The 27,656-nt window shown below is 35.5% G+C and overlaps 1 protein-coding gene across 1 annotated transcript; it reads right to left on the minus strand.

The window, feature by feature from the left end:
• Positions 1-8,487: 8,487 nt before the first annotated feature.
• Positions 8,488-26,324, minus strand: LOC112419411 (uncharacterized). Its single transcript, XM_039831054.1, has 4 exons — positions 22,894-26,324; positions 19,795-22,607; positions 19,178-19,572; positions 8,488-9,168 (listed from the first exon to the last, which is right to left on the minus strand). The coding sequence occupies exons 1-4, from the start codon at positions 26,322-26,324 to the stop codon at positions 8,488-8,490; spliced, it is 7,320 nt and encodes a 2,439-aa protein (XP_039686988.1).
• Positions 26,325-27,656: the final 1,332 nt, after the last annotated feature.

Genomic DNA, 27,656 nt, shown 5'->3' on the forward strand with positions numbered 1-27,656 from the left:
TCAATAAATAAAAAAACATTAAATAAAGGTGTCATAATTCAAAAAAAATTCATTTCGAGTGTAATAAAATGAATTAGTGAAAAAATTGTTTCGATGTATGTATTTAATACAAAAGCATATCAATCAACAATTGGTCTTCATGAAAACAATTAAATAGTTAAAGTCTAAGTTGCAACCATTATGTTTAACAAATCCGTGTTATTGATTAGTAATACATATAACGATTATGTAAATTCATCGTAAAAAATTAAATGTCAATGAGTTGTATGAAATATGGTTTTAATTATTACTCGTTATTTATTCAAATTTAAACTAGTCAAACTCATAGTAATTCATCATAACATTGAGAATATTCCTACGTAAGAAAAGGTTTCTCAAAAGGTTTCTCGTTATGTAACATATTCCATCCCCTTTTCAAATTGGAAGTTGACAACAAAAGGTTTCTCAAGTTAGATGTCTTCTACGAAAGTTTAAACTTTTGACATAAAGTTTGTTTTCAAGAAGGTTAATTAAAAACTTTTTAGAAACCTATTGCTAATACAAGAACACATTTAATTCAAATATGAATATAATAAATACACTGAAGGAGAAAAGTAGTACTAATTTTCTTTCACATAATGTTTGTAGGTTTCTCCAAATATCATTTTTAAACATCTCTAGGTTTATCCCAACATCCTCTTATAACAACTTAAAGTCCCTCTGAGTTTTCTTTCATATAATTTCTTTGAAAGATATCAACTCAATCATTGCAACCCTTGATAAAAAAATGATATGAAATCCAAATACAGTTTACAAATGATTATTTATTTTTGTATCATAAATACTATCTCATGACCCCAAGTAGTGTACAATAAAGTGGTGTTTTTTTTCACATTTTCTAATCTTTGAGAAAGTTGAATATAATAGGAATATTGTTCTTCAAGAAAAATCATTTGAATATCTATGTATTAGTATTTTCCAATTATTTTTGTCATTTTAAAGAAGCACATTTTTACACCCTCTACTTAGAAAATCTTTGTTGAAGTCTATTTGTTGAAGTCTTAAGGTCTTAGACGGCTTGCCACGCCAAGGATCCTTGAATGTTGATGGAGTTTTAAGGTGACAAAAAACACAAGAGGGAAGGGGGATTGAATTGTGCTGACTTTTTCAAAACTTATTCGAAGTGTTTGTAAAAAACTATTCAGAGACTGAAGCAAAACAGAGTTTGTTCAAAGTCTAAAACAGAGTTTGAATGTAGCCGTATAAAATCAAACACACGCACGCACAAACATGTGTGTGTGTCTATATATATATATATATATATATATATATATATATATATATATATATATATATATATATATATATATATATAAGAGAGAGAGAGAGAGATAGAGAGAGAGACATAATTATATTTGTTCCTTCCACAAATCTAGAGTAGTCTAGTCCCCTTGTACTTTCAAGGGATTTCACTATAAGCATACAAATTACAAGTTGCTCAAACACACAAGCAAGAAACTTCATTTACTGAATCACACAAAAAAGAGAGACTTTTAATGCTCAATCACAACCGAAAGAGACTTCTATAATCTAACTTAATCAAATAAAATATTGTTTGGTTTTAAACTTGATATACAATCAGATGTGTAATACATTAAAGTTCATATGGACTCTAAGACTTACGAATTTCTAAGATATGAAAGTTTATAAGAAATTCTCAAAGTGTTTGTGTGCTATTGCTTTTGACGGAGTAAGGGATATTTTAAAATTCAAGTTAGTGTTGTATCTTTCTTCAGGTATTAAGTCCTTATACAGAGGAAACTTTCAGAGACGTTGAAGAGTGTCATCGCAACAAATTGAGTCATTGAGATGCTTGATCAGAGACAATGGAATATTGCTTGACTTGGTTAATGTCGTTGAATAGTCATTTGAAATTTCTTTGCTTCTTTTAGAATGATATATTGCATTCTCTTTGTCCTTGAATTTCTTTGTTTATTTTTGCACATGGTCATAAGGCGACAAATTGTACAGTTCAGAGTCTGATAGTTACCTTCAATATACTTAACTCTAATAAAATGATATTTCAATATCGCAATAAATTGGAATATTGGTTTCACTTATCTGATGATCCTCTAACTAATGTTTCATGCAGAGTAGATATGTATAACAACTAGCAGTTGAGATGTATTTTGCTTCTGTTATAGACAATGCAATAGTTGATTGTCTTTTACTAGCTGAGATTATCACCAATGAATTGAAAATTTTCAATGGTGGATTTTATTTCAATTCTATCTCCAGCATAATCAGCATTACATAATCCAACAAGCTTATAATCTTTGGATTTCTTGTAAACCAAGCCAAGATTAACAAGTTCTTTCAGATACCTGAAAATGCTCTTAACAACAGTTGAGTAAGACTCTCTATGATTTGTTTGGAATCTTGCACAAAACCATACCTCTATACAACTTCTGATGTACCTTACTACATGTATCTTCTTTACTTAGATGCATTGGTGTAGCCATTAGTTTACAATCTTCCAACTTAGAATTCTTCATAATCTTTTTTGTATACTTGGATTGATGAAAATAGATTCCATATCTGCATTGATTAATTTGAATTCTAAAGAAGAACTTTAATTCTCCCATCATCTTCGTTTCAAACTATGTTTGCATCATCTTAGAGAATTCTTTGCAAAGATTAACATTAGTATAACCAAAAATGATATCATCAATATTTATCTGAAAAATTAAGATATCATTTTTCAGAGTCTTTTTAAAGAGAGTATGTCAACTTGACCTCTTTTAAAATTGTTTTCAAAAAGAAAGTTACTCAGTGTATCATACCAAGCTCTGGGAGCTTGTTTCAGATCATAAAATGACTTTTTCAGTTTAAAAACATACTTTGGGTATTTTAAATCTTCAAACCCAGGTGGTTGTAAAAATGCATTCTTAACATCCATTTGATATAGAGTGATATCATGATTAACATCATATAACATAAGTAACCTAATTTCTTCAAATCTAGCAACATGTGCAAAGGTTTTAGTGTAATCTATACATTCCTGTTGACTGTAGCCTTGAGCTACAAGTCTATCTGTTTATTACCACATCACCTTTTTCATTGAAATTGTTCCTGAAAACCCAGTTGGTTCTAATGATGTTCTTCTAAGATCGTTTAGCTACCAGATCCTAGACATCATTTCTTTGAAATTGATTCAGCTTTTCTGGCATTGCCACAATCCATCCATCATCTATAAGTGTTTTATCAATAGAATTGAGTTCAATCATTGAAAGCAGTCCCAACTTTGAGTGTTCATCTCTAAATACAGATCTTGTGTTGAGAGGACTATCCTTGTTTCCAATTCTTAGCTCTTCTAGATGCGAAGACTTATACTTGAATGTCCTTTTGGAGTGTGTTGTTTCTTTTGTCCTATTATGATATTCTTTTTTCCTATTATGAGCTTCTTCAGAATATTTTTCATCAGAATGAGTTTAGAGGGTGAATTAGCTTCTGGACCATCAGAGGCACCAACAGGTTCTGAAGCTTCATATGCTTCTTCAGGTACTGAAGCACCTTCAGTGATATGAAGTTCTTTAAAAGTTTCAACTAGCTCTGAGTTTTTATTATCATGGACTATTCAAGGTTGGCCGAGTTCTTATGGGCTACTCAAGGTTGGTCGAGTCCAAACCATTCAAAGTTTGTCGAGTCCTTATAGACTATTCAAAGTTATCCATGCCCTCATAGACCACCACTTCAAACCATGACATCATGCCTCATTCATTAATACTTCCCCAATCATTAGGTTTGTCAGACCATACCTAGATGATAAAAAAACACTCCACTAGGTCCTATACATTAGCATTCAATCCATACTCATTTAATAATCAAAATTCAAATTGTGTACTTCACACTATTCAACAAAATTCCATATTCATGGATCTCAGTCAATCTCAATCAAGTCTCAGTAGTTCAAACATATATAATCATGATAACTAGTCAAATTCTACTAGAGTAAGAGATTCAACGAGCGGTGTTTACACACACACACATCTATTATACAATAATTAACCATTAAAACATGATTTCACAAGGATCAAATATTAAACAATCTGAACATAATTTAATTTACAATCCTATAGTTTTATCAATCATATTTTAAATCCCCACTATTACCATCAACATATTCTTAATCAATTATTACTCAATAAGGCTAGACTATATGTGGGAAGCCCTGAATGAATCATTCTGAATTACAATATTCTCGTTCATTTCACAATACATTACAATCATGAGTCAAATGGTCGCTTACCCCTTACATCTAATCTCTCCCTTCGTTGGCCTACGACACCCCTTAAGAGCAAACATAAATCAAAATCATCACTAACTCATGGTTTAAGGCTACGGTAATAGATAAGAGTAGTTAAAAATATTCATTCATATCAAGTCTATTGCATCAATCCAAATCGGATTAGGGTAATCAAGAAAATTCCTTCATCTCAAAATATTCACAACAATCTGAATCCGACAAGGGTAATCAAGAGTATTCATTCATCTCAAATTAATCACATCAATTTGAATCTTATAAGGGTAAGCAAGGGTTTCGTTCATATCAAATTAATCACATCAATCCAAATTCAATACGGATAATCAAGGATATTCATTCATCAAACTATATTCACATATCATATTTTCGTCAACACATATTAATAGTCCAACCAATATCTCAAACTCCATAGTCCTCGTATATATGTTGCATACTAAAATTTCATTTCAACAAGATTCAACATCACATTTATATAAATCATCGAATAATTCTTCAATCTAAATAATTGTAGCAAATCAATCCTCAATCAGAATCATTGCAGCATATCAAACATGACCACAACATAAAATTTATTCATGACATCAATTACCACAAGTTCAAGATAATTTAAATCAATCAAGACCTTAATATTGTATCTAATTTCTCTTTAAATCTCACAATTCCAAATTTGCACATTAATTAATTATCCTCTCAAAGGGATACAACAACTGCAGCGAGCGCCGTATGAATTTTGGAAAATACTGCTTTCCGTTCATCACAATTAACTCATGTACTCGAACTCTTCTCTTTCCCCCAAACCTGAATCAAAGCTTTCACAAGACATAATGAATTCAACGAGGGAAATTAATCTCAACAATTGAATAGGATCATATCTCTAATTTGTAGTCTCTAATAGCTCATGAAAGCCATATAAAATAGGCTAAAATATGGTTTTAATCCCTGCAAATATACTTCGTTTTGGTTTTAGTCCCTGTAAAAAAAAATTGTTTTTGGTCCCTGCAAAATTTGTTGTTTTTGAAAATAGTCCCTGAATCCACTTTTGTGATGATTTGCATACGTGACACATTATAACTGAACTAATTTTGTAGTTTTTGGTCTCTGCAAAATATATTTTTTTTAAAAAAGGTCCTTGCAAAATTTTTTGTTTTTGAAAAAAAAAATTTGCAGGGACCAAAAACAATTTTTTTTTTTTACAGGGACTAAAACCAAAACGAGGCGTATTTGCAGGGCAAACAATAAACCAACACAAATAAGTGACCAAACCATTCGCAATGCCATCTATACCGTACTTTATAGTATAATTATTATTATTACTACATAAAATAAAAGTTTGACTAATTAAATTAAACATATAAGCTAGATTTATTTATAACCTAAGAGTTTATTTGAAAACGCTTTTGATTCAACAAAATTGGTTTCAATACACAACCACATATATTTATATGATATTTACATTTATTTGTATGGCTTAATATTCTTCTCTAGGCTTCAATTGAAATCATGTATTGTTAGAATATAAAATAGAACTCACCAAACTCAACACAAAAACGAATTACCATTATCGTTACAATGTTCTTTTTAGGATATTTAACACTAAAATAGACAACTAGATTATACTTATTATTGTTAAATGAAAATCAAATCAAAATAATGGAAGATGATAACGGAGACCATCACAAAAAAAAAAAATCCAAACAGTTATATAGACGATAATGTTTGACAATTTAAGAAGGATGAGAAACTAACCGGTAAAAGTAAAAGATCTCGACGAGTAGATACAAAATATCTAATCGATTTTTCAATCCAATAACATTAGCTAACAATCGAAGGACAAAGCAATTGGCTTATTAAGCAAATCCGGTGGTTTAGGCCCTCCATACATATCTCATGATGCTATTTATTTTAATAACAAAAAAAAAATATTAATTCTCTCCAATTCTTATTAAAATAGTTCCTTTGCTTTTTTTTTTTTTTAACAAAACAAAATGAATTATATTACTAAAACAAGAGTGACTCACTTCATATAAGGCGTACAGAGAGAGAATCACCCAAAGTATGTTACAAAGTTACCGGTGCCTAATCAGGAGAGCACAACCAAAACAAAATAGCGACGAAAAGATAAATTAAACAAAAACACCCATACATGAAAGAGGGTGACGCCATCAATCCCGAAAACCAAAAATGAATGTAACCAAATTATCATTCAACCACAAGAAGGAATTAAGCTTAACTTTGTCAAGGTCCTTTGCTTGATATTAAAATCAGATTAATTTGTTTAAGGTCTAATAATAGAAAGATAGATTTAATATAAATAATAACTAATTTTTTTTTTTTGGTTACAAAATGTTAAACTGTAGGAAATTATAGCATCACAACAATCTCACATAATAGAGTATTCTATCACTATTTTTCTAAAATTTTATATTAAGAAATGTGGGGTGTTACATTTCTTTCCTCGTAGTAAAAATTTCGTCCTCGAAGTTTTAGATGTACAAAAAATAATTTAAAAAAATAGTACCGTTTATTATTTTCTCGTCTATTAGAATTTGAAGTTAAAGATACCAAACTAGAATGTAGAGCTTCATAACAGTAAATAACAAAAGCATAGAATTCACATAAGCAGCAAAGTCATCGCACAGGTATGTTTGGTGTATAAACAAACAAAATTAGGAGCATAGCAACACATGTAGCAGGTAGATGCTAAATATCGCTACCACAAAATTTACATAATAAAGACTAGGCTAAAATATGATTTTAGTTCCTGCAAATATGTCTCGTTTTGGTCTTAGTCTTGTAAAAAAATAAATGTTTTTTGGTCCCTGCAAATTCTTTTGTTTTTGAAAATAGTCCAAGACGGAGAAATTAGTCATCCAAAAAAAATAATACAAAACCCATGTCCAAGGTCAATAACAACCAAAAATACATCACAACCCCATAATATACAAATAGCTTCTTAAAACCACAAAATTGTCTTGCAAACCTTACTATGAAACCAACTTAAATATTATTCTCTTCCATTTTCAATACTAGCATTAAAATCCACTAAAGCATAACATTTTGATCTTATATCTTTATTATAACATGTTCCTATGACGATGAAGAAGACAATGTGTCAATGCCAATCATATTTGGTTACCAAAATTATTCATTCTCACATAGAAGATTTCTTGTATAGGCACTAATAACGCAAGATCATTTTATTTTTTTGACAGAACTCATATAAGCCACATTTTTTATTTGTTGGGATTCAGTTCTATATTTAAAAAAATTATTTACTTCAAATCTTTTTTTTTTATCAATAAATCCTAACCAGTTCTCAACTAAAAAAACAAAAATCTAGAACTAACGAACAAGACTATAACATTCACAAACACAGTAAAGTATAAGGTTTTTTCTAGATTACCTTTGAAGAATGGTGGGTAATTTACCCACCAACCAATGAAAATGAGCATTTTGTTGGTGGGGTCAAGATAGTTCATGGATACCACTTAAAAATGTGCTTATGTGGCTGATGTGTATTGGTTGGGGTAAATTACCCACCATTCTTTCATGGGTACCCTAGTTGTCACCAAAGTATAAATAAATAATGTTAGACGTACAAATGAAGGAATAATTGAAAATATTAAATACAAGTTATGGGTGATGATCAATGCTTCGAAGGTTTGAGTCATATCATCATCATCATATCTCACAACTTACAAGAATTCAAAACAAACAAAGGGAAAACAATTCAAAATATTAAGAAGGATGTACACAAACACAACAGATGCAAGACTGACACATGACCCACACGATCTGAATGAACAGACCTGCTCTGATACCACTAACGTGACACCCTAAATTCTAAAATAATTTACTTGATATTTGTAAAATTTAAGTCACTTTGAACCATTAAATTGTAGATTTTCAAATACTTTTTCCGATCAAAATTTGCAAAGAAAACCAATAGCATAATACATTTAAGAAGTATAAAAGAGTGTAATACACAACAACAATCAACAAAGGAGATACATAATCAACCAAATATATAAAGCTATTTCTATGTCGGCACCTCTATATCAGTAGCTAGAAGTAAGTCTTCCATGGCCACTGGTTTTAAACACATTAAAAAAATAAAAAATAAAAATGAGTTTAGCCGAATAATATCATTCTTGAAATGATACATAATGGTAGTTAATATAATTTTAGCCGAATAATATTAAAAAACTAGTCCCACCAAAACATGTGAAATGAGTTTCATCAAAAGCATTAGAGACAGTACTTGGACATCGATTCTCTAAAAGCTCTGTGTATCGATTTGGCGCACACTTTTCAGGTGAAGCATATTCCTCAGTGCAACAATGCTTTGGCTCTCTAGTGGTATAACATGGACTCTTGCAAGCAATCTTTCTCCCTTCATCGCTATACACAGCCAACCAATTAGGACATTGATCCAACAAATTCATATCGCACATGATTTTCTTGCATTTGGATTCTAAAGGGGTTAATGTAACAGGTAAACTAAAACCATCTTTAAGGTCCACTTTATAGGAACTACTACCACCACCTTTTGGAACTAAATTGAATTTCACTTGAGTCACAGGTGGGTGTGGTTCCTTGTAATGGCAATGAATATTATTAGTACGACAATCACCAATAGCACAATGAAAGTTACTATTAGGGTTTCCACTACATCCAGTTCTTACCCATATTGTGCCTGACCATGAATCAGGGACTTTGAGATCATATTGTTCTTCAGGTTCCAATTTGATACCAGATGGAACCACTTTTGGCCCTGACCTTGTATAGATAGCTGGCCAAATTGTTTCATACCCACCATTTATAATTAGCATACTGACTCCACCAACATATGGGTTAGGTTTAGCCTTTCCTTTTGAAAGCAAAATGTTGAGAAATATTATAAAAGACATAAACATTGAACCAATCATTGAAGACATTGACAATGTTTTTCTCCTTCAGTTATTTCTTTTCTAATCTTCTTATTAATAATAAATATTGAGGTCTAGATGGAGGCCTCTTAATCAACCTCAGAAAGAACATTTACTTGGCAAGAATACAAAATATGGCAAAAAAATTGACCATATCAAGTCTCTAACAAAATAAAAGAAAGTTAAATGCCATAACATAATGTTTTCAATAAATTTTTACCAATCGAGTAATAAATCACAAGGTTTCTGTCAAAAAATAGGTATAACACCCAAGGAATTACATAATTTACAAATCGAAATAAATGGAATAAAAGATAGTACATAATATGTCATATATAATATGCTTACATAGTATGCAATATATTAAGCAACATCTCTCTAATGATACTACATGCCAAGCCTACCTAGTATGTCCTGGAAAAAAAATCATATCAAATAATCAAATATTTACCAAAAGAAAATTAAATATAAAATTGAAAGCCATAACATAAAAGGTGTTATATTATATGCCTTCTAGAAATATTAAGAAAGTTTTACCAATCAATTTAGTTCAAAGAATCACATAATATACCAATCAAGTTAAATACAATAAAACACATTACATAATATGTCATTTATAATATGATTATACATAATATACATAATATACCTTCTTTAATTAAAACGGGAAATAAAAGGAAATTTTTTATTACATAGTAAACATACAGATAATGGCCGAAAATGATCAAATCTCTAGAACAAAAAGGAAATTAAATCGAAAATTAAATGACATAAACATAAGGCATTATTATAGTATATGTTCCGGACTGGGCCTCCACCAACAAACATCCGAACAGGAATAAAGCACAATAACCCAGTAGGCATTTCAATGAAGAATGCACGAGAAGCTCTATGAGGTTTACTACATAGAAGTACGCCAAAGATCAATCTCCGAGTCTTATAAGCTTCTCTTTTGCTTCAGATGCTTCTTTATGTGTTCAGAGTCTTAATGTTTCAAAACAAAAACTTGATCTAAGAATTAGAATTTAATTATATGGTCATACACACTTGAACACATATTAGCATATTCAATTGTTCTTTTATACTTTATTATGATCAAAACTTCGAAGGCTTGTACAAAACCAATTTTGGTTCGACAATATCCCCTTTTTGATGATGACAAACATATGTTTTCTTAAGAACAATTGTTGTTGTTAATTAACTTGGAAACTTCAAAGGTGAGGTTTGTAAGCTCCACCTAAGTCTGAGAAGCCAAAGCGTGTGGTTTGTGAGCTCCCCCTAAGTCTTAGCCTGGTTAATGAAGTTTCAATAAATCATAATAATTCATCAGAAGCAAATAACCAATGAAATCTAAAGTTTGCAGAGTTAAATAATTGATTACAGTGAATTAAATTTATAAATTCTTACTCCCTCTTTTGTCATCAACAAAAATAATAAACTTGCATAAAAGACACTGATAAATAAACATGCATTCAATTAATACAAGTTAAAATTTTCATCACTCTTTACAAAACTTGCATCACTTAACAAACATAAGCACGCTCATGATCAATCTCCATTGTTGAAGCCCTTTCTAACCGTTTCACAGATGATGCCATATTTTACGATGGCATTTATCAACCTCTTGGCCTATATAAGCGTTACTTTGTGTCACACCCAAGGTACAATTCATTCACCATTTTTTGCACAAACCCACCTCTCTCTAATACTGACTTGAGTGTTGGAGTGCTAACGTGCCTGCAGACACCATTCTTCTCCATCGTCGGAAGCTGCTCTCCTCCATGCTAGAACACTGTTCTCTAATGCGACGGAGCCATTTCTATTGGAGCTCCACAACTACATTTCTCTGTTCTGCATCGAACATGATAGTATGGATTTTAGAAATGATGAGGATTTCTACATGATACCCCCCGTAAAAGGTTATGACATTGTCTACATCAGATTTAGGTCTGGTCCATATTTCTTAAATATATAGAGAAAACCAACTCTTTTTTATAAGGTTATTTAGCTAAAACGGTTAGGCCACATACAATTAAAAAGTTTGTTAGATCCACCAGATTGATCCACCTAAGTAAATATGAGCAAATTTGTTTATTATTATTATTGTATTAGATTTTGTAATTTGGGTAATATCATAAAATTGTTAATCTTTTAAATAATTTAAGTTTATTAGTCTACATTATTTTTTTAATATTTAAATATATTATTGTTAACTAGAATTGAAATATGATATCATATATAATTTGATTACTTAAATGTCATGTTAAATATTAGGCTTAATTACAGTTTTCCTCCCTCTATTTTCACTTACTCATGGAATTGGTCCCTCCATTTTAAAATGACAAAGTTTTCATTACAAGAAATTTGACTTCTACCTACAAACTTGTCACTTAAGGCCACTTGGTCTTTGCTAAATGTCCGCATGAGGCCATTTGCATCATTTGTTAGACAGAATTATGCTCATTTATTTTTTGTGGTTGAAAGAAATAACTCCTCTTTTGCTTTTGACTATCATAATTGGTGGCTCAATCCCCTCATATGCATAAGTTTTAACTTGTAATTGTTTTTTTTTTCATGACTTTAATGTTTGGCATGTTTTTGTAATTGGGTAAATTTTTAGCGTTCTTCCATGACATTCCTTGTGTTTAGTAGTTTGTTTGATTTATGTTAATATATTTCATTTTCCTGTGTTAAAAAAAAATCAAATAATCATAAAAAGATCTCGTTATCATACAATATATTACAAGGGTGGATCAATTTTTTCTCAAACTTTATTTACCTCCCGACCGAACATCGGATTACCATGGCTCCCTTCCGATAGAAACCAAAGGTTAAAACAAACAAAAAATCTAGTTAACACAATATATTATTTGAAACACTTTATTTTAGAAATAAGAAAAAGAAACCACATAATATGCATATATATATATATATATATATCATTTTATATTTTTAATGTTATTATAAATATGTCAGTCGTCCGTTCTTAACTCAGTTGGTAGAAATTTTGCATTGTATATGCAAAGGTAGTGAATGTCTAGCCAATAGATAACTTAACCAAAAATAAATGAATATTGTCCAACTATTTAAAATTTCTAGGTCCTTCCTTGTTTACAAACCAGTCAATGATAGCAATTCAACTATGTGTTTTTCAAATACCCATGTTGCAGCATGTGGATGGAGAAAGAAACTTGTAGAAAAAAAAAAGTATATCATAAATCCTTTTAATTAAAGAGACTAATCACAACCATTGAATACAATCTAGTTGTTGTTCCTATTATGAGTTTTTTTTAACAACAAAAATAACTATATTATTATCAAAAGGAAATTGCTTCTTCACACGACACAATTACATGCACGAGAACGCACGACACACGCATAACCCTTGGATAATGATGTGCAGCACTGTTTTAATTCTCTCTCCTCCCATGTATTGTATGCCATTCGTCGATTCGAATCTCGTGTGTTGTCGTGGGTCATTTGAGTCGTGCTAAATAGCACTGCTCTTATAAAAATCGACCAGAATTAATTACTACAAATAGTATTAAACCTAACCTTGTGGATTAATACAGGTGGGTGTGGTTGCTTGTAATGGCAATGAATATTATTAGTACCCCAATCACCAATAGCACAATGAAAGCTACTGTTAGGGTTTCCACTACATCCGGTTCTTACCCATATTGTTCCCGACCATGAATCAGGGACTTTGAGATCATATTGTTCTTCATATTCCAATTTGATAACAGATGGAATCACTCTTGGCTCTGTCTCGGTATATATAGCTGGCCAAATTGTTCCATAACCACCATTTGTAATTAACATACTTACTCCACCGGCATATGGGTCATTATTAGAATTTACTTTTGAAAACAAAATGGCAAGAAAAATTATTCAAAACATGAGCACTTGAGTACCCTTCATTGAAGACAATGAGAATATGTTATTTTCTTCAATAGTTTTCTTTCTATTTTACTAGAAAGTGGATTTGTTGCACAACAGAAAACAATTAATATGGTTTTGCTAGTAGTTCGGTTGGATATTGTTGACAGGCCCGGCCCTGAGGGGGTGCAAACAGCTCAACAGAGCTGGGCCTCCCTCAGTCATGGGCCTCAATTTTTTTTTAATACCCACTAGTATTACTGCCCTTCAATTTTTTTTAATACCCCCAGCCATTTTATGTCCCCTTGTTTTAGTCTTTTAGACCTATTAGAATTAGGTTCTCTTGCTTTTTGTGTTAGGTGGGGGTTCCTCATGTATACGGTAGTCATTTTCACCTTTGGGTGTACCGCATATATATGGCACCTTATATTTATCTTTTAAAAAAATATAAATAGAACATTGCTCTTTTAAAAAAAATACGTTTTGATTTTATCACTGACCTCTTTTCATTCCCAAAGCCGAGCCAACGAATTCTTAGGGACGGCCCTGTTTGTTGATACTTCATTTAAGTTTTTTTCCACTAATATATTTCGGTGTCATCCTATCTTTTCTCTCCATCATTATTTTTTAGAGCTGTTTTTTAAGCTTTGTATTTGCTCTCGAATTTTGTGGTGTTTTTTTCCACTAAAATATTGGTGTTTTGCCACTGTTTTTTTGGAGTATGACTTGCATCAGGTTCTTATTTGATCGTTGGTTGTAATGTGTTGATTACCCTATGTACTATTTTTTACATATTTCTTTTGTTGATTAAAAAAACTGCTTAGTTGAGTGTATAACATGATATGTAATATAAAAAAATTCCATAATAATAAAATAAGATAGTCGACATGGTCTATAAATCCTAGTTCAACTGACAAATATCAAAATTATCAGGCCGAACACTGTGAACTAGGTTCAAACCTCGATCTCTCCATTTCAGTGTGTGAGAGTTTAAATAGTTACTTATAATTTTGTCTATCTACCAAAAATAAATATTAAGATAGACATGTAAGCTTCTATGTTATATATATATATATATATATGTTTGATGCACAACTAATATCAAATTTGATGACATTGTTATCAGTTGGAAAATAACTAAATATAAAACTGTATGATAAATAGAAATTATATAAATTTCATGAATAGCCCATGTACAATCCTTTCAAAAAAAAAAAGTCCATGTACCAGTTATATAATATATTTTTTTAATAGTTTTAATGAATTTAATAAGTTTTTTTACTAAATCAAGAGTGAGGAAGACATCAAGGAGCTGCTGGACATTCCAACTATGCGGCATCTCCAGGGAACTCCAATCATATGCCGCTCACTCATATATTATATATAGAAAGAAGGCTTAATTGCACTTTTGGACCCCTATCTTTCCAAAAGTACGCGGTTATGGCCCCCCTAACTAATTTAAATACAAAACAGCCCCCTATGTTTTGATTCTTTGGCAGTTTTGCACCCCCAGTCCATTAGTGAGGTGCCACATGTATTATTTAGGGGGCCACATGGCACCTCACTAATGGACTGGGGGTCCAAAACTGCAAAAAAATCAAAACATAAGGGACTGTTTTGCATTTAAATTAGTTAGGGGGCCATAACCGCAACTTTTGGAAAGATATGGGTCCAAAAGTGCAATTAAGCCTAGAAAGAAAGAAGAAAAAAAAGGAAAAATTGTACAAGAGGGGGCTGTGCTCGTGATTTTCGGATATCAAACCATTAATTGATTTGAATCGTCAATCTTTGAACTCTCGATTTTTATTCGTGGGAAGGGAAAAAATGAGTAAAAACCCTCATCAAGACTTTGGATTCGGGGGTTGGTTACGCGAAGGGAAGGTGCTAGCACCCTAAGCGTCTACGGTATCCCGTAGGAACCTCTTACCTAATTTATCTTTGTGCTAAATTCATTGCTTATTTGAAATTTATTACCTAAAAAATCTAAGTGAAAGAATGGGGGAAGAAGAAGTATGTTTTTGGTTATTTTTACTTGATTTGGAAGGATAAAAATCCTATGCCTACATACCCTTAAAGAAAAGGGATCAAAACCAATGTAGTTCACCTAAAGAATTTCTTTGGTGGGTTAGGTTGATTTTAATTTTTGAAAATAGTTTTAAGAAGAGATAAGAGGCCTCAAGGCATGAGATAAAATAAGGTGAGGTTGGTCAAATTTTAATTACAAAGAAGTCAAGTCTATTATGAATATTAATTCAATTAAGCATTTGATTAAGAAAATAAAAAGGAAAACACTTGGGTTACAAACCAAGGTTTATTAAGAAAATATTTTGGGAGTTTTGCATATTTGATTTTTTTTTAGACTAACCTTAAAAACTAACGTAACGGAGCAAAAATAAAATAAGCGGTAAATAAAGCGGCATAGTGTCGGTGCGTGTGTTACTACACTATTACATACCCTCCTAGATACATTCTATGGTCTCAAGAGAAATATAATAAGAAATAAAAAAATGCGCAAAATAAATTACATCAATTTCCTAATTATACACACTAAAAAAAAATAAAAAATTAATGACAATAAAATGACAAGAAATTAAAATATGCATGAGATGATTCTAAATAAATAAAAAAATGGCAATTATAAAATAAAAACAGTAAATAAAAAATTAAAACAAACACAATATTTTTGTAAGTTTTTTAGATAATTTTCTTTTAGCAAAGGGGTGCAGAAAGCAAAAACAGAGGTGTAATTAATACAACTGTAGTGAAATTAAAAAGGAACAACTGGGCTTAAGCAGAAACGGGTCGTGGGCGGGTCGGTTAGACCCGCCCGGTTCGAGGTTATATAAATAGGGTGTAAGACCCATTTCTTTCACTTTCTTCATTCATTTCTCTCTCTTCACTTCTCTAATCTCACGTCTCCCTCTTCTCTGTTCTTCTTTTCATGAGTTTTCCGGCGCGGTGGCCGGTGGTGCACCACCGTGCCGGAGTTTTCAAAACCCTCCTTTTTCAAAAACAATTACATATTATTATATCCTTTTTCGCATAGGTGATAGATCCGGACTTAGATTTCAAAGAAAAGCAACAACACGTTCTAGATCTACATTCAAACAACACGAAAATAAAATACTACCTTTTTTTACCTCGGATTCCGATCTGCTTCTTCTCTAATCTTTGAATTCGCTTCTGTTCATCAAACTCGGTTCTGATACTTGTTGAAACGGAGCGATTGAACCTTTAATCGGATCCGTTACTCTTATTGTTGTGGGTTCGGATTCGAGTTTGTAAGTGACGGATTCAAAAGAAAAGGTGATGTTTAAGTGCGAAACTTGATTTATTTGAGGTGCTTATGAACAGATTCGGTTTGAATAAAGTGTTGGTTGAAATCGGTTTGGATTTGAGTGTTTGATTTTGAAATTTTTTGAAAGAGAAAGAAAATTAGGGTTTGATGATTGCGGCTACTGATTGGTGATTCTGTGGTTTCTCGGTTTGCGGCTGTGGAAAATTGTCTGTCTTTTCTGTATTTTGCAGGTTTGCTTTTATAGCATTAGGGTTGGATTGAATAAGGAAATAACTTGCAGAAGTTACTACCGCGTTCCCAGATTTGGAAACAAAAAATTGACCCTGTGAAATTGGCTGAACACGAGGCGTACGGAGGAGAAATGAAAAAAGAAAAAAAAGGACCCTTGTTGGAATTTTAGGACTTATTAACTTTATTGGACAAAAACTGGAAAATAAACATTTATTAACTATTAAAAAAAAAGTAACTAACTTTAAAATTAAAAATAAAAGATGGAAATTAGATAATGAAATAAAACGAGAGGAAAGTGCCTGCAATCGGAGCAAAAAATGAGGTATTTTAAAATACCTCCCTGCCGAAATTTTCACTGAATCATGAGATCGGCTAGAGTCAAACGACACGCGTCCATGGGATCCTTGGTCAAAATTTAGGGTATGACAGATGCCCCTATTTAAGTTTCTCCGTCACAGGGATTTACAAATATCAACTTTAGAATCCATGGGTGGGAGAGACTTAAATATTAAGTACGCTAATTTTGACCAATTGAAATGCTAAGAATGCCATGCTCGTGACTGTAATAATATGAATACTTACGATGCACTTACGAATGCAAGGATAGTGAACACCTACTGACTGGGGACATACAGATAAATATTATTGGGGAGGAAAACCATTTACCATTATGCGGAGAGAAAAATTGTCTATTACCCTTACTAAGGTAAAGACCGACATACGGAAGAAAATACTGTCGATTACCTCAACACGGGTAACGACCAACTTACAAAAAGGAAATACCGTCAGTTACCTCAACACGGGTAACGACCGAAATACGAAAAATAAATACCGTCAGTTACCTCAACTCGGATAACGACCAACTTATGAAAAGGAAATACCGTCAGTTACCTCAACACGGGTAACGACCGAAATACGAAAAATGAATACCGTCAGTTACCTCAACTCGGATAACGACCAACTTATGAAAAGGAAATACCGTCAGTTACCCCAACTCGGGTAACGACCAACATACGATAAGAAAAGGAAATACCGTCAGTTACCTCAATTCGGATAACGACCAACTTACGAAAAGGAAAGGAAATACCGTCAGTTACCTCAACACGGGTAACGACCAACATACGAAAAATAAATACCGTCAGTTACCTCAACTCGGATAACGACCAACTTATGAAAAGGAAATACCGTCAGTTACCTCAACTCGGGTAACGACCAACATAATAAAAGTCAACTGCTACCAGTACGAGGATAGCTTACAAAAGTTACTGGGGAGCTAAACTGAATTGACACAAAGATTGCTCGGAGGGACCTGCCACTTGAAATAAGCTTTAACTGGTGACAACCTTGAATTAAACACATTGGGGAAGATACTTTTTACGGGACACACTGAAATAAGACACCTGGTAATAATGCAACCATACATGAATGATATTTGTATGCGTGCTATCTATGCATGAATGAATGAATATGTATGAGACACATATGACAATACAATGGCAAGAATTTTTGAGGGGTGATTGGGCAGGTCCAGAACGGAAATGGCCCGGTACCATAGTACAAACAACCCAGTAATCTTCATCAGGGCACAACCCTTTAAGCAAAACACTGATGGGGCAATGAACCAATAGTCAGACCACTAGCCGAAGTCGCCATTTCTGGATTGAACTGGAGTACTTCCACAAGCTCATGCTTCAAATAGTCATTGCTTTTCCTTTGGTATACTTTGAAATCCCTAACTTTTGCCTGGACTGCCCTTTCGGGTTTTCAATCCACCGGGATGCTCTTTTTTGCCTAAGCCGCCCTTTCGGGTTTTCAACTTAGCGAGTTCATTTTTTTTCTTTTTTTTTTATATTTTTTTAGCAATGACCATACCCGTGCTTTTGAATCGAACATTGACACATGTTTCTACGATACGTGAATTAAAGATAAAATGTTTGTCAATTTTGCTTTTTCCAAAAGAAAACATAAAGATTTTTTTTTTTTTTTTTAAAAGGAATTTTCAAAGTTTTTACCTCAAGTATTAACAGTAAAAATGGAAGAGAACTTGCACATAGAATAAATAGGAACTTCAAATAAAAGGCACGGGCTCAAATTGATTTAAAATAAATGGTAACCAACCAAAGGTATGGCACCACAGATCACAAAGTTTGGAACATGGTAATTAATATGGGGAAGGTACATTGAACACAATAACCATCATACTTCCTACCAACTTTGGATTCCACTATTTCGATTGCTTCAATATCGAAGATCTTTTGACGGCTTAGGTGCCCCAAGTGAGTGATGCTTCATCTGATGCAGTTACTTGTCATAATCCTTAAATTTTGCATAGATCGCCCTTGCGGGTTTTCAATCTATCAGGATATATTTTTTTTTTTTTTTTTTTGTCTCTAATTTTTGCCTGGACCGCCCTTTCGGGTTTTCAGTCCACCGAGACGCTCATTTTTGGTTTAGGCCGCCCTTTCGGGTTTTCAACCTACCGAGCTGTTCTTTTATAAACATTTAGACAAAGTATTTCTTGACTGCATCAGAATTCACAGGACGAGGTAAATCCTCTCCATCCATGGTTGTAAGAATTAAAGCACCACCAGAGAAAGCTCTCTTCACTACATAGGGACCTTCATAATTAGGTGTCCACTTGCCCCTAGGGTCTGGTTGAAAAGACTTGATACTCTTGACTACTAGGTCTCCTTCTTTAAATTCACGGGAACGAACCTTCTTATCAAATGCTTGTTTCATCCTTGTCTGATATAGTTGTCCGTGACACAAAGCAGCCATGCGCTTCTCCTCAATCAAATTCAACTGATCGTACCTATTCTGACACCATTCAGCCTCTGACAACTCAGCTTCCATCAAGACTCTCAAAGACGGGATTTCAACTTCTACAGGAAGTATCGCTTCCGTACCATACACCAAGGAAAAAGGGGTTGCCCCTGTTGAAGTACGCACTGAAGTACGGTAACCATACAAAGCATAGGGTAACATCTCATGCCAGTCCTTATAGGTGACCACCATCTTCTGCACAATTTTCTTGATATTCTTGTTTGCAGCTTCGACCGCACCATTCATCTGGGGTCTATAAGGAGAAGAGTTATGATGCTCAATCTTGAAATCATCACATAATTCCTTCATCATCTTATTGTTCAAATTCGTACCATTATCCGTGATAATCTTGTTAGGGACACCATAGCGACATATGATATTGTTCTTGATAAACCGGACCACCACCTGCTTGGTCACATTGGCATAAGAAGCCGCTTCAACCCACTTGGTGAAGTAGTCAATGGCCACTAGTATGAAACGATGTCCATTGGAAGCTTTTGGTTCGATCCGACCAATCATATCAATGCCCCACATAGAGAACGGCCACGGAGACGAGATAACGTTGAGCATAGACAGTGGTACATGAATCTTATCTGCATAAATCTGGCACTTGTGACATTTCTTGGCATAGTGATGGCAATCAGCATGCATTGTTATCCAGTAGTAGCCTGCCCTCAATGCTTTCTTAGCCATTGAATATCCACTAGAATGGGTCCCAAATGAGCCTTCATGTATCTCATGCATTAATAAATCTGCTTCTCGTCGGTCCACACATCGGAGCAAAACTGAATCAAAGTTCCTTTTGTACAAAACATCTCCACTTAGAAAGAAGTTACCAGACAATCTTCTTAAAGTTCTCTTATCTTTACGGGATGCCCCAGGAGGGTACTCTTGAGTTTGAAGAAACACCTTAATATCATGAAACCACGGCTTATCATCGAAAACTGCTTCGGCTGCAAACACATAAGCAGGCCTATCAAGGAATTTGACACTGATCAGCGGCACGTCATTGCCATGATTCACTTTGATCATTGAAGATAAAGTAGCTAGGGCATCTGCCATTTGATTCTCATCCCGAGGAATGTGGTGCAGTTCCACCTTGTTGAAGAAAGTCAACAAACGTCTTGCATAGTCTCTGTAAGGTACCAAACCATCATGGTGAGTTTCCCATTTTCCTTTGATCTGGTTAATCACAAGAGCTGAATCTCCATATATGTCAATATTTTTGATCCTCAAGTCAATGGCTTCTTCAATACCCATGATGCAAGCTTCATATTCTGCAATGTTGTTCGTGCAATCAAACCGGAGTCTTGCAGTGAAAGGAATGTGAGTACCCTTTGGAGTAAGGATAACCGCCCCTATTCCATTACCATAGACATTAACGGCCCCATCAAATATCAAACCCCACTTAGAGTCTGGATCAGGACCTTCACCAAACAATGGTTCGTCACAATCTTTCATCTTCAAATACATGATCTCTTCATCTGGAAAATCAAACTTGATAGGCTGATAATCTTCAATTGGTTGATGAGCTAAATGGTCAGCAAGAATACTACCTTTGATGGCTTTCTGAGTGCGGTAGACAATGTCATACTCGGACAATAACATCTGCCAACGAGCAATTCTTCCTGTTAAAGCCGGCTTCTCAAAAATGTACTTGATCGGATCCATTTTGGATATCAACCAAGTAGTGTGATTAACCATATAGTGACGAAGACGCTTAGCAGCCCATGCCAAAGCGCAACAGGTTTTCTCAAGCATAGAATATCGGGACTCACAATCAGTAAACTTCTTACTCAAGTAGTAAATGGCGTGCTCTTTCTTTCCAGTCTCGTCTTGTTGACCCAACACACAGCCCATAGAATCTTCTAACACAGTCAAATACATGATCAAAGGCCTCCCTTCGACCGGAGGGACAAGAATCGGGGGTTCTAACAAATACCCTTTGATGCTGTCAAAAGCTTTCTGGCAATCTTCCGTCCAAACAATCCCTTGATCTTTACGGAGTAACTTGAATATCGGCCCACATGTGGCAGTCATATGAGAGATGAATCTGGAGATGTAGTTCAGTCTTCCTAGAAAACCTCTAACTTGTTTTTCTGTCTTTGGAGCAGGCATTTCCCTGATAGCTTTGACTTTGTCGGGATCCACTTCAATACCCTTCTGGCTGACAATAAAACCCAAGAGCTTGCCGGATCTAACACCGAAGGTACACTTGTTAGGATTCAAACGGAGTTTGTACTTTCTCAACCGTTGAAACATCTTCGACAAATACTCAACATGTTCTTCTTCAGTGCCTGATTTGACGATCATGTCATCCACATACACTTCAATCTCTTTATGTATCATATCATGGAATATTTTAGTCATGCCTCTCTGGTAAGTGGCACCAGCATTTATCAACCCAAACGGCATTACTAAGTAGCAGAACGCGCCCCAAGGCGTGATGAACGACGTCTTTTCTCTATCTTCTGGAGCCATCTTGATCTGGTTATACCCGGAGAATCCATCCATGAAGGAGAATACCTTGCATCTAGCAGTACTATCAACCAATACATCAATGTGAGGTAAAGGGAAATCATCCTTCGGACTAGCTTTGTTCAAATCCCGATAGTCAACACACATTCTGACCTTACCATCTTTCTTTGGAACGGGCACTATGTTGGCCAACCATTGAGGATATTCAGAGGTAATCAAGAAACCTGCATCAATTTGCTTTCGTACTTCCTCTTTGATCTTGAGAGCCATATCTGGATGAGATCTTCTTAACTTCTGCTTGACTGGAGGACACTCGGGCTTCAAAGGCAAACGGTGTTCCACAACATCATGGTCTAACCCCGGCATGTCTTTGTAGGACCATGCAAATATATCATCATACTCTCTGAGAAGCTCAATTATCTTTTTCTTGACAGACGCCTCCAACGACGCTCCAATCTTAATTTCTTTTTTATCATCCTCAGTGCCCAGGTTGATTAACTCTATTTCTTCCTTGTGAGGCTGAAAGGCTTTTCTTTCTTGCTCTAACATCCATCGGAGCTCATCGGGAATCTCTTCATCCTCTTCTACCCAAGCTTCGTAAACTGGGAACTCAAAGTTGGAAGGCAGCATAGGGTCACTATGTTCAACGGGCTCATGTATGTTCAGTCTGCATATGATTCATGATTGATTTTTTAGCAAAAGAGTGAATGCAGACCTTTGAAATTGATTTTTTTTTTTTAAAAGAAAAAGAGAACAAGTTTTTTGGTTTTTTGTATTACCATTTTTCCAGAAAAAGCACTAAAATAAAATAACGGCCGTGACAGAAACGACAATTTTCATTAATACTGAAAATAAACTCAAAGCAAAAACAAACCCTACAAGATTTCACTTTCGTCTGAGGTAGGACGAAAGGAGTTTTCTTAAAAAAGCAACAAAAAAGACAAACACATTACTTAGAAAGAGGTATCGCAGAAGGGATGTCAACAGCAATCCAATTGCAGCAGTTTCCACCCGGAGTCACAAAGTCAGGTGCCACCTCTTCTGATTGATCTTCCAAGATTGCATTAGTTTCAGGTGGCGCATTAATGAATCCAGCACTGTGAAAAGTACCTCTAGTTGGGTCGAACATCACTTGATTATTGCCGGAGAAACCCAGACCTTCCTTGCGCTTGTTCTCAGGCAACTGTACTAACTTCCCCCAACCTTCTGCTTTTCCTTCTTGAATTACTCTCTGAGCATCCCTTAGAGAGGCCATGCATGTTTCACCTCTTGTAGTACCGCTTTCGACCGAAAGCCCTTGGAATGACGTTCCATCCGGACTTTCACCACCAATGAAGGAAAAAGACGACAAATGGCTAACCAAAAAAGCTGATTCCCCACTTACTGTAACAAGTTTTCCACGACTCACAAACTTTAACTTTTGATGAAGGGTGGATGTTACTGCCCCGGCTTCATGAATCCATGGTCTACCAAGTAAACAGCTATAGGAAGCTTGAATATCCATTATCTGGAATGTAACTTTAAACTCTTGGGGCCCAACAGTGATAGGTAAATCTACTTCTCCCCATACCGTCTTCCTGGATCCATCAAATGCCCTTACTGATACACAACTAGGCCTAATGAATCCATCTGAATATGTCAATTTATCAAAGGTCGTCTTTGCCATCACATTGAGGGAAGAACCGGTATCTATCAAGACATTGGACAAAGAATCTGTTTTGCACATAACAGAGATATGCAAGGCCATATTATGGTTCTTCCCCTCCACTGGGAGGTCTTCATCACTGAAACTCAGATTGTTGCATGCCGTCACATTTCCAACAATGCTCCCAAATTGACCCAAAGTCACATCATGGTCTACGTAGGCTTGATTCAACACTTTCATCAATGCATCCCTATGAGCATCAGAGCTTGTCAATAGTGACATGCTAGAAATCTTTGATGGAGTCTGCAATAACTGATCCACTATCTTATAATCACTTTTCTTGATCAGCTTCAAAATCTCATCATTATCAGTTTCACCAGGTTGAACCATACTCTTACCCTTGCTAGGATCTGGTATTGGCACTGACTCTATCACCGGAGCTTTCTTCTTTGCTTGCACAACTGCCGGAAGGATGCGTCCACTTCTCAGAATTTGACTATTCTCTGCAATGTTACTCACGGAAGTTGAGGGACTCCAGGATATTTCTTTACCATTCTCTATGCTTGTAGGTTCATAATTATACGGCATGGCGTTTTGAGAGAAAAACGGCTTGGGTCTCGGCACACAAATTACCAGAGGAGCGACAGCTGGCTTGGAACTGTCCTTGAACACCGGAGTAACACCATCAATTGGTTTCGCACTATCCTTGAACACAGGGATTACAACACAGACACTCTTCTCTTCCCTTGTGACAACCAGCTCTTCCCGATCCATTAGCCCTTGCACATCATCTTGAACCTGCGCGCAACCGCGGGGATCCACAGAACATACCTCACAACTATTATGATTATGGCTAAACATAGCTGCCTCACACATCTTCACATGTAATGGAACCAACAGAGTTTTGATATCCTGAGAGCGAGTGACAAGACCCCCTTCTTGATAATCTTCAACCATGTTAACAGTAGGCCCATGGGGTGGCAGAGGATGGTCTGGAGCAGCAGGGTTCGGGTCAGTGAAGGATAAATCTTTGCTGTGAATCAACTTTTGAACTGCCTCTTTAAGGGGGTAACAGTGTTCAATGTCGTGTCCTGGTGCCCCTTGATGGAAGGCACAATTTCGATCAGCACGGAACCAAGGGGGTAAAGGGTTCTGCACACGAGGAGGTGGTAGGGTCTGAACAAGACCTCGGGCAAGCAAGGAAGGTAACAAGGCTTCATATGTCATGGGGATAGGGGGAAATTGGTTTCTTTGAGGGCGAGTATGTTGTTGTTGAGCTCGAGGGCGAGGCTGTTGTTGTTGAGGTGGTGGGGGATAGTATGGTTGTTGATAAAACGGTTGGGGTTGATAAGGTTGTGGTTGATATAGTGGTGGATAATATGGATGGGGTGCTTGAGGCCTTTGTAGTTGATAGTTTGGATTTTGTGGAGTTAGGGTAGGTGGTGGAATGTTAGCAACATAGGGGTAGCTAGGGTATATAGGCTGGGATCCGCCATGGGCCACCATACCAACCTCTTGAGCGTTCTTCTTTGAGGACCCATTTCCGAACTTCCTATTACCATTAGATGAACCACCTGAAGAAGCACCATCTTTACTCACACGTCCCTTACGGACCCAATCTTCAATGCGCACACCCATATCTACCATATCAGTAAACTTTTGTGAGGCACAACCAAGCATCTTCTCTGAGTAGAAAGGGCTCAGAGTCTCATAGAATAGATCGGACACTTCTCTTTCATCCAGAGGCGGACGGATTTGAGCAGACTTTTGAATGAAGCGTTGAGCGTATTCCTTGAAAGATTCCTTATCACCCTGAGTCATAGATTGCAGTTCTTTCCGGTTAGGTGCCAGATAAGAGTTATACTTGTACTGTTGGATGAAAGCATTGGCCAATTCCTCAAAGGTTGTGATGCCCTTCAAATTCATATACCATGTGTGTGCGGGACCAGTCAAACTGTCCTGGAAACAGTGAATAAGCAGAGGCTCATTATTCTTGTGAGCTACCATCTTCCTGACATATGTGACTAAGTGCATCTCAGGGCAAGTATCCCCTGTGTACTTTTCAAAGATCGGCATTTTAAACTTATGAGGTATCACCACATCCGGAACCAAGCAGAGGTCATTCACATTCTGACTGAACATTTCTTTACCACGGGTAGTCTTTAACTCTTTGTGCACCGCCTCAAACCTTTCTTCCAAGTTTCCTACCCTATCATCACCAGCCACACTATTAGAGTGATAAACCTGTTCTTCTTCTTGATGAGCAGCATGAACGAGGGGTCCAGCATAGGTCATAGTGGCCTGAGGAAAAGGCTGGCCGGACTGATAAAACGGTGTTTGTTGATGTCCAAAAGGGAACTGCATTTCTGGTGCATTATGACGAACACCTTCATTATTTGCGAGTGGCATGCCCCACGGATAGCCTGGCGGCATATGATACTGAGGAGGAATAGAAGAACCAAGAGAGCCAGTAGGACGAAACCCTGAACTATACATATTTGTCATATCACCAGAGGAAAACTGATTCACCAAGGGCTGTGTAGTACTAATAGTTGCAGTAGAACCCGCAGGCTGAGAGACTTCAACATCTCCCTGAACAGTCTGAACAATTTTTGCTTGAGAGGCTTGTGCCTGTGCGGCCATCATGTCCATCATCATTGCAGTTATCTTTTCCATACCTTCTTTGAGGCTACTAACCTCCTCCCTAAGATCATTGTTCGTTTGTTCAGCAGCTGCCATTTTCTTCTTGATGTATGCTCGGGTATGATGAACACGGGTAGGTTTGTACTGAATACGCCGGGCCACCTTTGCTTTTCTCCTGAGGCAGAAATGAGGAAAGTATGAGACTTGGCTTTGACACTTTTTATGAATGCAATATGATGCATGATATGCTATATGCCAGAATATGCAATTTTTATATATATATTTTTTTATCGAAGGACCTATAGAAGCAATTTTGTAAACATATCAACCTAAACAATTCACTAAAAAACAAAGTTGATCACAAGATAATTCCCTTTCTAACAACAAAGCCAAGAGATAGACTTTAAAGTAAAACACAAATAATTCCCTTTTAACAAACTGAGTCAAGGGATAGACTCCAAAATACATAAAGAAAAACTAAGAAAAAGACATGAAAAACAAACTGAGACTCTCAAGCTCCTGAAGCGGACTAATCCTCAAAATCAGAATGTGGACCATCAAAGAGATCCATACGCTTCTTCTTTCGCCCGGGAATTCGATCAAGGGCGGCATCCTTCTCCTTGATTCTTTCATTCAGCTTGGCGATTATCACATCTTTCTGTCGGCTATCATAGGCTTCTTGCTCCAGCAAGCCCATTACAGTCTCATAATCCTTATCCTTCTTCTGACACTCCCTTTTCCACATATGTATCTCACGTTCCGCTTCGGCTAAACGCTCTTGGTACTCTTCCTTGGTTTGTGGGAGTAGAGGTAAAGGTATTTCTGGAACGGTCGAAGATAAGAATCTTGGCAAGGTATAAGGCATACCGAAAGCTGTAGCTCTATCAATCACCCACTGTGTATACGATTCATGTGCAAAGCTCTGTTTTCTTCCCAATTGGATTCCATCAAACTTACGAATAGAGTGCCAAGCTTGCACAAACCGCATCCTCAAATTTGTATGATCATTTTTGTTAAGATAAAACTCATTGGACAGAGAAAGACTGTCAGGTCTCCCCTTCATAGGGTATCCGTACTGACGCATAGCAAGAGTAGGGTTGTAAGTAATTCCTCCACACGTACCGATAAGGGGCACATTTTCAAACTCTCCACAACTGCCAATAATTCCTGCGGTGTTAGTACCCGCATGGACCCACACAATGTCAGCTGGAGTGAGAGGCATGATCCTCTCAGACCAAGAAGCTTTCCCGGAGTTCTCTTTGGAGAAGACAGACTTAGTTAAATGTGAAGCATACCATCTGTATAGCAGGGGTGCACAACAAACAATCAGTCCACCCTCTCGGATATTTCTGTGGTGAATAGAATGGTAAGTGTTTGCAAGTAAAGTGGGAACTGGGTTCTTGGCTAGAAAAATCTTAATTGCGTTGA

Source organism: Medicago truncatula, chromosome 2, assembly GCF_003473485.1.
Source record: "Medicago truncatula cultivar Jemalong A17 chromosome 2, MtrunA17r5.0-ANR, whole genome shotgun sequence".
NCBI classification, from domain to species: domain Eukaryota; kingdom Viridiplantae; phylum Streptophyta; class Magnoliopsida; order Fabales; family Fabaceae; genus Medicago; species Medicago truncatula.